General features: G+C 34.7%; 1 protein-coding gene across 1 annotated transcript; it reads left to right on the forward strand.

The window, feature by feature from the left end:
• Positions 1-3,347: 3,347 nt before the first annotated feature.
• chmp4bb (charged multivesicular body protein 4Bb) lies at positions 3,348-6,707 on the forward strand. Its single transcript, XM_077224605.1, has 5 exons — positions 3,348-3,666; positions 4,317-4,494; positions 4,574-4,688; positions 5,189-5,321; positions 5,909-6,707. The coding sequence occupies exons 1-5, from the start codon at positions 3,483-3,485 to the stop codon at positions 5,971-5,973; spliced, it is 675 nt and encodes a 224-aa protein (XP_077080720.1). The 5' UTR covers positions 3,348-3,482; the 3' UTR covers positions 5,974-6,707.
• The last annotated feature ends 5,036 nt before the right edge of the window (positions 6,708-11,743 follow it).

The following is an 11,743-nucleotide window of genomic DNA, read 5'->3' on the forward strand; positions in this document are numbered from 1 at the left end:
CAGGAAGTAACTCTCATAATACAATAAAACGGATAACTATATAGAATTATATTACACAAAATCAATGTTTTAAATGCTTATTGTACTATACCTTAATGTATCATTATAATAAGTATAAAGTATGACATTTCGTGTGTAATAATGACGTTTCGTGTCTAAGCAAATTACGCTCCAAAACGTTAGGTGGCGTTACTCGGTTTAGAACGTAAGCTCCGCCCCTCACTTCCGGTCCTGGCGCTGGTGTTAGAACGTAAGCTCCGCCCCTTACTTCCGGTTCTGGCGCTGGGGTTCTGAAACTGGTGGTGCTGCGGGTCTGCAGCTGGATACTATTGGTTTTGGCCGGGAAAGTCCCGTATTTAACCCTTCTTTCCCGCCGTCCTCCCGTATTAGTATTTTCCCGTAAATCTCCCGTATTTTAACCTGCGCTATTAAAAAATAATAATGGCCCGGGCGGATTAAAAAGAACAAAAAACATTTCCAATCTGAGCTCTGCACTAGCCACGCGATAACTGCCACCTGCAGTAGCCTACTACCATAGACCTACTACAGGTACTGTGGGTACTGTAGGTGGCAGTTGTCGCGAGGTTAGTGTGTGAGGTCAGATGATGAGTGACAACGCGGGGGGAAAAAAGAAAAATAATCGGAGACGGATGATGGACGCCAGTGGCGTCATGCCCATTCAAAGTGAGGGGGCACGTGCCCCCTCAGATTTTTCCTCCCTGGTCATTTTTTTTGTCACAACTTTATTCCTATGTGTTTTACAGATGGTCTTGAAGTGGTAAGTGGGCAAAGCAACAAATCGGCATTGAATTAGTTATCGGATGAAATTAAAAGGTAGTGGGATTATTTGTGGTTAACCTGGAAATTTTAACTTGATCAAAAAGTTATGGATTTTATATTAGCTGCGAATTCAGAGCATTAACTTAAGTTGTGTCAGTGTAACGTTATCGATAGCTAGCCTAGTCTAACCGTAAACTAGTCGGCTAACGTTACTGCCTGCCATACAAAGCCAATAAGCCATAGTAGGTTAAATGTACAAGTTACTAGTTTTTCTGTTAGCTCATAAATTAGTCTTTACAAGTTCCTTATTTAAAATATAATAATGAGCAGTGTAACTACAGTATTTCAATGATTTTACTAAAGTAATGTTATATTACATTTGAGTTGTTTACTTTTTTACATTTCTGTCAAATATTAACCATTTTCAAATAAACGGGGTAGTGTTAACCTTATTCACCACTGAAATCTGTCAAACTTGTTTCAAAGTCCTTCATCACATATAAATATTAAAATAACTTAATTCTAGAGCACCACAAAGTCAGACCTCAGCACCTTTTTGTACCTTTAATGTACCTTAGGTCACATACCAATTTAAAATCATAATATACTGCAATGGTACTGTTTTTAAAATCATGTGTAGTAGGCCTAAGTGTACAGTAAGTGTGTGTGTAAACATGCTTTAATGAAGTAGACTTCAAAAGCTTTTGAATTTGAGCTTACAGTTCTTTCATCAACCTGTCTTTTACATAAACTTACAAAATAATTTAACTTAGTCCTCAGATAGAGGGGGGTTGCTGCTAGCTGCGTTAAGGTATTTCTGTCCCTCCCAAACTGCATTGAAATGGTATGTTTAGCAGCCAGAATTAAAACATTTTCAAGGAGACCCCTCCTAACATGATCCATATCACCCGTCAGAAAACAATTGCAACGTCTCAGATTGTGCCCCCCCAGAATTTTGGCTTGCATGACGCCCCTGATGGACGCTACGACAGAGACGGAAGGCACTCCTGCCACAAAACCAAAACCCTCATGTAATTACCGCGATCAATGGGAGAGCGAATTTACTTTTCTGAAGAGGAGCAGGGTGGGGGACCGTCACGCGTTTTGCAACTTCGACTTTAGCATCTTAAAACCTTTTAACCGTTGCGCACTGAAGCGTTTTTTTTGTTTGTTTAAATAGTTCAAAGTCACTATCAGATTTAATGTTATTACCTTGACAAACTATACATCTTTAAAAAGATATAACACTCAAGTTTCAGTATTTGACCACTATTGTATTCTCAGAAACTTTGAAGATGTCTCATACAAAATACATTTCTAATAACTTTACAAAACTTTGTAGCTATTAATAACTATTTTTTCATTATGACAATAATTAATTCTACATTTACAATAAACTGCCAGGTGTCAGCTTTCAAATGAGATCATACTTGTGATTTTAGTGCAAAGTGTTTATGAACTATAAATATATACACATAGTTTATGGCTATCTGTTTCAGTTTAGGTATGCCATTTCTGAGGATTTTTCAAAAGTGGGGTTGCAGCCTTAACAGGTTAAAGAATGCAAAGTCTGCAACAAATTTGAACAATAACTCACTAAAAGAGTAAAGAAAAGTTATGTGACATGTAAAGAAAAAACTGAAAAAGAAAAGCAATATGAAATGAAAAGAATGTGTGGAATGAAAATAAAATGTAAATGTAGAGACAAGCAATGTTAAATGAACAGAACATATGCAAATAAGCCTTTAAAATAAATTCTCTTCATATATACCCTTTTGTGTTTTCATTTAAGCTATAACACTTGTCTTAAAATGTAAGGGATAACGTTACTGGAGCTTGGTTGGGGTGGTGGGACTGCTCGCGGTGGGCGACGGAAAAGTTCCCTTATTTTCAAATCCAAAACTTGACAGGTATGTGCCAGATCGGGTCGCGTTTCTGTAGTTCTAATGAGACATAATAAAACTACTAATTTGACTTTTATTTTACTGCAAACGTTACAATTGCTACAATTGTTCGTTTGTGATGGCGCAATACATCATACTTTCATAAAATCATGCATCATACTCTACCTTGTCTGTGACCATTGTTGATTCCAAAGCCGGTGCTGGATAAACAGAGAGAATGTGCATGTTGGTGCGCCTGCGACAGTAGGCTGCGGTAGGCTAAATTATTTACGACAGCAGTAAGTTACTTGGTTCTGCTTTAAATTACTATTTATTGAATACGTATTTATCAAATCTAGTAATTTAAAGGTAAATACAACACCAGAATTTTTTTAAGTATAATTTTGGGGCTTCGGGTTATTTTGAGCCGCGAGGGAAAGATGTGTTACAAAGTGCAAGGGAAGGATGAGGGTAAAGAATTTGCCATTCGGAATTGTAACGTTTACAAAACTGTCGATACTTTTGACTTCATGCTCATAATAACAAATAGCATACTTTACAGTCAGTATTATATTTAAATTAGTTATCGCATAAAAAAAACATTGTTTCCAAAATATCTGTTCAAGTTTACAATCACTTTCCAGCAGCTGCAGTGTTGATAGGTGGCCTGACCATGACGAGTTTCATGACGACAGCAGGCCTGAAGGCGGAAGTAAGACAATCAACAACTGAACACGGAACAGCGATTGACGTTAGCAGTAGAGTCTAGAAACAAACTGACTCAGAAGGATTTCTTAGTTTCGAATAATATAAAACAATATGTCCGTTTTCGGCAAATTGTTTGGCGGTGGGGGGAAAGGCGGCAAAGGCCCAAATCCACAAGAAGCAATCCAGAAACTCCGTGAGACAGAAGAGATGTTAACCAAGAAACAAGAGTACTTAGAGCAAAAAATTGATGCGGAGCTATTAACAGCAAAGAAAAACGGCACGAAAAACAAACGAGGTATGTATTAAAAACGAATCGTCCCGTTTTGACATATGTGTGTAAAATAACTTTAAAAAGAATGCTAACGTTACCATCTTCTTTCGCCCTACCTGTCGTCGATTTCAGTATGGTTGGGTAGCTACACCCATGCGTCACTTGACCTAAACTGAGTGATAATCGAAACTATGTCATAAATCGATTTATCGAAAATAAAACCTATGTCGGGAAGGAGAACGTATACATATATATGGAAGAACTTGGATGGGAACTTTAAAATCCCTGCTGTCATGAACGTGAATAAAAGATTTTTGACTTAATAAAGGATTGGATTTCATATCACTTAGTAACGTCTGATTAGTGTCATGTGATATGTTGTGAAAGAACAGCCATTAACAGGGAACATGGGTAACTACATCGAGTGTATTGTAAACATCCCACATGCTGGGGTATGGTTGAATGTTAACTTTATTGATAACCTGAGAAAAAGTTAATTACATATGTGGGAATCTAGGTGATTTTTTTTTTCATGGCATGTAAATATATATATATATATATATATATATATATATATATATTTGCCATTCAGATGAATAGGAAAAATGTCCGTATTATATTTATATTTTTTATCATTAAGTGATGGTGTGCATGTCTGTCTCTTTCTTCTCAAGCTGCTTTACAGGCCCTGAAAAGAAAGAAGCGATATGAAAAGCAACTAGCTCAGATAGATGGAACTCTCTCCACTATTGAGTTCCAGCGAGAAGCATTAGAGAATGCCAATACAAACACAGAAGTGCTTAAAAACATGGGTTTTGCTGCCAAGGCCATGAAGACAGCCCATGAAAATATGTAAGATACATGACTTAAATGTCCTGTTGATTCCTTAGCACAGAATGGAGCACATAATGATATTATTGAATGTTTTCAGGGATCTAGACAAAGTGGATGACCTCATGCAAGACATCACAGACCAGCAGGAGTTGGCACAGGAGATTTCTGATGCCATTTCAAGACCTGTAGGTTTTGGAGAAGACTTTGATGAGGTGAGTTTTTTTTATGTGGCCTCCAACCCCAACAGAAAGTTTTAGGAATAAAAAACATAATGACTGCATTATTTTAAGAACATTTGGGACATTGGTCATGTGACTCGTTCTGTTTTTGCTTACATTGAAGCACATGATGCTCTTTGGGTCATCTTAAATCATGCTGGAGAACATCATCAGGATTAACACACACTTGTAGAGTTCTGTGCTGCTAACAAAAAAAGCAAAAGGAAAATGAAGCAGATACTTAGGAAATTAGAAATTAACTATTGTTAATTTTTCAGTTCAACATAAAACAAATAGCAATAGAAGTATTTTCACTACTGGACTTTGTTGTTGCACAGTGCATGTTAGAACATTTCTACCTAACCCTCGGATTAAGATGAAATGGTTGTTAATACATTTTACATAGATGTATCTATTTCTTTTTGCTCCAACATTCTCTTCAAATGCAATTTTTACAGATGTTGAATGAACAATAAGATTCTTGCTTTTTCTAGGATGAGCTCTTGGCTGAATTGGAGGAGTTGGAACAGGAGGAACTGGACAAGAACCTGCTGGAAATTAGTGGCACAGAGGATGTCCCCCTGCCCAGTGTGCCTTCAAATCCATTACCCAAAAAAACAGCTGTCGGTTCGTTTCATGCTGTTCATTACATATCAACATAGTACCAAAATTCACATGATTTAAGTCTATTAAAAAATCGGTAACACTTTACAATAAGGTTAATTAGATAATGTATTAACTAACATGACCTGACAATGAGCAATACATTTGTTACTGTATTTATTCATCTTTGTCAATGTTAGTTAATAAAAATACAATGTTCATTTTTCATGTTACAGTAGTTCACAGTGCATTAACTAATGTTAACAAATACAGCCTTTGTAAAACGAATGCTAAAGAAGTATTGTTTATTCTTAGTTCATGTTAACTAATTACTAATACCTTATTGTAAAGTGTTACCGAAAAATCTATTGACTGACTATTGTAGATTGGTAATAATTTGTTTTGTATCTCACAAACTAAAAACTACTTTTAAATCAAAAGTAAATAAAAAACTTTACATATGAAGTTGGACTTTGGTAAGTTAAAAAGAACTTAAAATTGGTAAGATAAAAAGAAAAGTGGAATACCACTTTAATAGTCTTTAATACTAACATTCAGAGAGGTTCCCCTGTGGAAACCCTCAATAACCATTTGTCTTTTTGTTTCTCCAGCCCACAAAAAGAGAGAAGAAGAGGATGAGGATGACATGGAAGAACTCAAGGCATGGGCCATGTGAATTTACCCAATCTGACAGACTTTCATTGCTTGTCATTGTTGGCTTGTGTTGGCCAACCCATGTATCTTCAGAGCGTTAACACTACAAAACAAATTTTCTAAGTTACCATGGCTCTTGCAGTATGGCAGAAAAACAAGAGTTACAAACAAAAATGGATATGAAGCAGGTTTTTAAAGTAAATTAGACAATACAATCTGATGACATAATATGTGACGTGACCCTTAAATATTTGGCCATTGTTATTTAGGTAATGCATTAATGTTTCTAATTTTTGTTTATTATTTGACTTCAGAAACTGGTTGTTTTGATTTGTCATGAAATTAGCATGTCTGCCATCACACAAGTTTCATATTCATGGTCAACTTTCTCTTATCTCGTCTGATATATTAAATGTTCGGTACTGTTGTTTTCTTCAAACTTTGATCTTAATGTGTTAATGTTATTCAGTACTTCCAACAACAAACATTTTTACAGCTTGTTGACAATGCCATAATGGTTTAGTAACAAACAAAAAACCCTGGATTAACTGACATTAGCGTCATTATATATATATATATATATATATATATATATATATATGGCTGCCCATCATGTATTTGGAAAATTACACATTTAATAACAGACTTTTCCCACTGAGATCTTTTCTGGTCTGATTCATTGATATGCTGAGGGTTTTCACCTGGCAGTAGATGACTGTAATTATTCAAAATAAACTACTACATTTTTTTTCCTCATATGGGAGCATATACTTTTTTGAAAAATGCTGTATCTATTCAGGTTGAGGCATATTTGGTGTATGTGTGTATTTGAAAATTCAGATGGCGTTTATTTGAGAGATCATTAAACTTTTGGATTCCTTTTCTTTGCTGTTGTTAGTCTTTCGGTGGCATCTAACTTAGCTCTTGTTAAAATTATGTATAAAAAAAGGAACTTCTGTCTTGGTTCTTGCACTCAAAAGCATACAATGATGTGTTATGTGCCTTACTTAATGGCAAGCTGATTCAATTTGAGTGGCATGTCTTCAAATGACTAACTGTAAAATGCCTCAGCTGACCGATAACATTTACAGGGATGAGTGTGGTGTATAGTGTATATTGTATGGAGGTAGTTTTGTTACTTTATTATTCAATCAAAAAATATATTTTCAATTAAAAAAACCTTCACTTCAATAAAAGAAAAACTTTTCAATCAAAGAAAAAAGTATTGGAATCCAAAAATATATTTGAGACTCAAAAAAATACATTTGAACACTGCTTTTCTTTGATTGAAAATGTTTTCTTTGATAGAAGTCCGTTTTGTTTTGTTTACAGCAACCCTTTTAATTGAAGTAACATTGTTTTTTGATTGGACCATATAATAGGTAGGACATTTGTGTCTTTATCATTCAATCAAAAAAGAAGTTGCTTCAAACAAACAAACAACAGAATCAATAAAAAGTCACTTCAATGAAAAGATAAACATTTTCAAATATAGAAAATCGTTTTTGAATGCAAATAAAATTTTTGAGACTCCAAAAATTGCATTTGAACACCTTTTTTTATTATTGAAAATGTTCTCTTTGATTGAAGTAATCTTTTTTGTGTTTGGGCCATACATGGGTAGGACATTTGTGTCTTAATCATTCAATTCCAAAATAGTTGTTTCAATCCAAAAAAATAAAATATATTTTCAATCAAAGAAAAAACTGTTAAAATGCAAAAAAAAAATTACCCCGTGAATAAAAAAAGTATTGAAGAGAATGTGTTTTTTCGTTGTTTTTTTATTTGAAGTGAAAAAAAATTAGAAGTTCAAATTGTTTTGATTGAATCATTTTTTTAAGTGAAAAAAGTTTTGAAGTTCAGATTTTTTCGTTTGAATCACTTTTTTTTTGAAGTGCAAAAAGTTTTGAAGTTCAAATTTTTTTGATTGAATCATTTTGACACAAATGTTCCGCAGTGGGCGGGTGCTTCTCTATTGGTCAGATATGTTTGATTGACAAGTGTCTACACCAACGACATCTTTCTGACAAAGAAGTCATGTTCGCCACTCGCCAGCAAGCTTTTTGCCAGCAGGTGCTGGGAGCAGCCGTGAAGTTCATTTTCCTGAAGCTACAGATCTATCTCTGTGAGCCTTGCAGCGGCCAAGTACAGGGGGTAGTGAACTGATGATCAAATGAGTGTTCCAAATGAGTTGAGCACTAATGACGTTACTTAGTAGAACATAACACAGCACTAGCACATAGCAAGCTGCTGTGGTGGGGGGGGGGGGGGGCATCGGCGAACGTTACCAACTAGCCATTCGCACACTTTGCTATCCTGTCTGAATATATTTAGATATCTAACCTAACACCATCACAAAAATGCCTCAACGTGAAGTTCCACTCCCTCCACTTGCAGGCAAAAAGCTTGCTGGCGAGTGGCGAACATGACTTCTTTGTCAGAAAGATGTCGTTGGTGTAGACACTTGTCAATCAAACATGTCTGACCAATAGAGAAGCACCCGCCCACTGTGTTGTGTCAAAATGATTCAATCAAAAAAAAATTGAACTTCAAAACTTTTTGCACTTCAAAAAAAAGGTGATTCAAACGATTTCTTTGATTGAAAATATTTTTTTTGATTGAAACAACTTTTTTGGAATTGAATGATTAAGACACAAATGTCCTACCCATGTATGGCCCAAGCACAAAAAAGATTACTTCAATCAAAGAGAACATTTTCAATAATAAAAAAAAAGTGTTCAAATGCAATTTTTGGAGTCTCAAATATTTTATTTGCATTCAAAAACGATTTTCTATATTTGAAAATGTTTATCTTTTCATTGAAGTGACTTTTTTATTGATTCTGTTGTTTGTTTGTTTGAAGCAACTCCTTTTTTGACTGAATGATAAAGACACAAATGTCCTACCTATTATATGGTCCAATCAAAAAACAATGTTACTTCAATTAAAAAGGTTGCTTTAAACAAAACAAAACGGACTTCTATCAAAGAAAACATTTTCAATCAAAGAAAAGCAGTGTTCAAATGTATTTTTTTGAGTCTCAAATATATTTTTGGATTCAAATACTTTTTTTCTTTGATTGAAAAGTTTTTCTTTTATTTAAGTGAAGGTTTTTTTAATTGAAAATATTTTTTTTAATTGAATCATAAAGAAACAAAACTACCTCCATAATATTCTTCTCTTTTCTTTTTTGTTTACTCCTTGCCAAGTCTCTTTTGATGTTCTTTATTTTGCTTTAATGTAGGTAAGGGGTTTGGGTGGATTCATTTTCAATAAATCACATGGCTGTTTGTTTCTGAAAAGAAAGTTGCTAATTAATTTAACATGTTCGATTCATGGTGTTCACCATACATGTTTTGAAGAAGCTACAAACTAATAATCAAATTGAAACACATCTTTGGCAGCACCCAAAATAGCATACTTCTATACTATAAAGGCGAAAAACAGTAGGCCATGTGACAATAGAAGCATGTCTGAATTCACAGTAGGCCAACTCTTAAAAGAGTAGGCAAGAAAGTAAAACCTAAGTTTTGTGTATTTCACAATGAGTTTCTTTGCTATACAATTGGTCTAAAAATGATGAAATGTAAAAATGCAAAAGACTTATTGCTACAATAGAAGAATATGACTTGAAAAGTAAACCCTAGCTCCCTTTTTTCTTTTACTTTATTTATTTTGTAATAATTTATTTTTGTTGCAATGTTGTTTGTACATGACATATTGTTCAATAAAAAATAAAATAAAAAGTACCCAGGTCACGGACGACAAACTTCTTCCAGCTAGATTCTGACATGTGCAGACGATGGACATTCATGAGGCCACGGGTAGAGGCTTTATGAATGGCAGGAAAGATAAGTAACTGACGCTGTTAGGTCACATAATAATGACAACATGCCACCCTAACCGACAATTGGAGACCTATTTCATGACTTAACGATTTTAAATGTGTGTGCCAATTTTTATTTTGCAGAAAGATTAAAAAATGCTTAGAACAAATTAGAGATGATTGCCAATCAATATTCATGAAGGGCAGACATACGGTATAATTTTCGATTGGGCCTAGATTTAATTGATAGTAGTGAGTATATTATTGATAGTGAAAGTATTCTATTTTTTGTAGATTTTTATAAACCATTTGACACCGTTAGTCACAAATTTATGTTTGAGACTTTGGAATTTTTTTGGCTTTGGTAATTTCTTTAAAAGGGCCATTTATACTGTATATAATGGATGTAATAGCTCAGTAAAACTTACACATGGCACTACCTCCAGATTTCTTTTGGAAAGAGGCATAGGGCAGGGATGCCCAATCTCCTTTTTAGTTTTTACTTGTAACTCAGACAATGGCTATTTACAAATATAATTTTCACAGAATCAGGATTTTATAAAGAGAAATAAAATGCTGTCAATAAGTCAATTATGATACAACAATATTTGTTAGAGATTCATTAGAAACTAAAAGAGTGATTGATTGTTTGAATAACTTTTCACTGGTTTCAGGGTTAAAATTAAATGTAAACAAATGTGAGTTAGTCAAAATAGTGAACTGCTTGATATGTAAAGATGAAAAGAAAGGTCAGCTTATATTTAATCTGTCGTTCAAAAATTGATTCAACTTATGGTTAATGAGAGACTTGTCAATGAACGGTATAATTATTTAATCAAAAGCTGAATTTTTATCTCGTCTGCTCTGTCCTACTATTTCACTAGAAGTCCCGAATAACATCATTAAAGAAGTCGAAAAAATCTTTTCAATTTCATTTGGAGAAATATTACATTAAAAAAGATACCTTTTAAAGCTCCAGTAGGTCACTTTTGTAAACAAATATTTGTTAAAACTGTCATTATGTCCTGACAGTAGAATATGAGACAGATAATCTGTGGAACAAATCAAGCTCCTCTGGCTCCTCCCTGTGGTCCTATTGCCATTTGCAGAAATACACCGCTCCCGGTCAGAAACAACCAATCAGAGCCAGGAGGAATGTCTTAGCAGTGTCAATCACGCTCGTGTACGCTCGGATCACCCCTCTCTTGCACAGCGCGAGCGCGTACCGTCGTTCGTGACTCTCCTGTTAAAACTCGTTCATCCAAATGAACGAATCTTTTTTCGAATCATTTCGTTCATTCAACGAACGAAATGACTCGAAAAAAGATTTGTTCATTTTGATGAACGAGTTCGAACAGGATTACGAACGTGCATCACAGAACAGAGCAAGGCGAGCATTTGTGCTTATAAAACTTTTTGAAAAGTTTTGTATTTATTTTTGAAATGACCGATCGTTTCGCTAGATAAGACCCTTATTCATCGCCTGGTATCGTTTAAAGCCCTTTGAAGCTGCACTGAAACTGTCATTTGGTCCTTGAAACGTTTGTTTCCTATTGAAGTCCATTATATGGAGAAAAAGCCTGGAATGTTTTCATCAAAAACCTTCATTTCTTTTCGACTGAAGAAAGAAAGACATGGACATCTTGGATGACATGGGGGTGAGTAAATTATCAGCAAAAGTTTTTTTTAAAGTGAACTAATCCTTTAACGTTATCTTATAGCTATTTATAACTTATAGAAAGAGTGCAACGTTATAAAGTTACATGTATTGCAAAATACGTAATGATTTGAGGACCAAGTTTGTAGTCAAAGTATGGGCAGGCCATAGTCAATGATTGTTGAGCATATTGTTGATGTTTCGTCCCTATTAGTGAATGTTCCATAACTGTTTATAATCCGCCGTCATCGGTGGTCCTGCTTACTAGCCTGCTTCACGGCAGGCTCCGCTGTGGGGGAGGAGCTGTGG

Source organism: Siphateles boraxobius, unplaced genomic scaffold (assembly GCF_051911475.1).
Source record: "Siphateles boraxobius isolate OS27281-9 unplaced genomic scaffold, OSU_SipBor_1 9, whole genome shotgun sequence".
Classification (NCBI taxonomy): domain Eukaryota; kingdom Metazoa; phylum Chordata; class Actinopteri; order Cypriniformes; family Leuciscidae; genus Siphateles; species Siphateles boraxobius.

What these genes read in the sequence shown, in the direction of transcription:
- chmp4bb (XM_077224605.1), top strand. Translation starts at nt 3,483, where the DNA reads ATGTCCGTTTTCGGCAAATTGTTTGGCGGTGGGGGGAAAGGCGGCAAA. An exon ending in AAGACAGCCCATGAAAATAT is followed by an intron (nt 4,495 to 4,573) that starts GTAAGATACATG and finishes GAATGTTTTCAG; the next exon opens with GGATCTAGACAAAGTGGATG. An exon ending in ACCCAAAAAAACAGCTGTCG is followed by an intron (nt 5,322 to 5,908) that starts GTTCGTTTCATG and finishes TTGTTTCTCCAG; the next exon opens with CCCACAAAAAGAGAGAAGAA.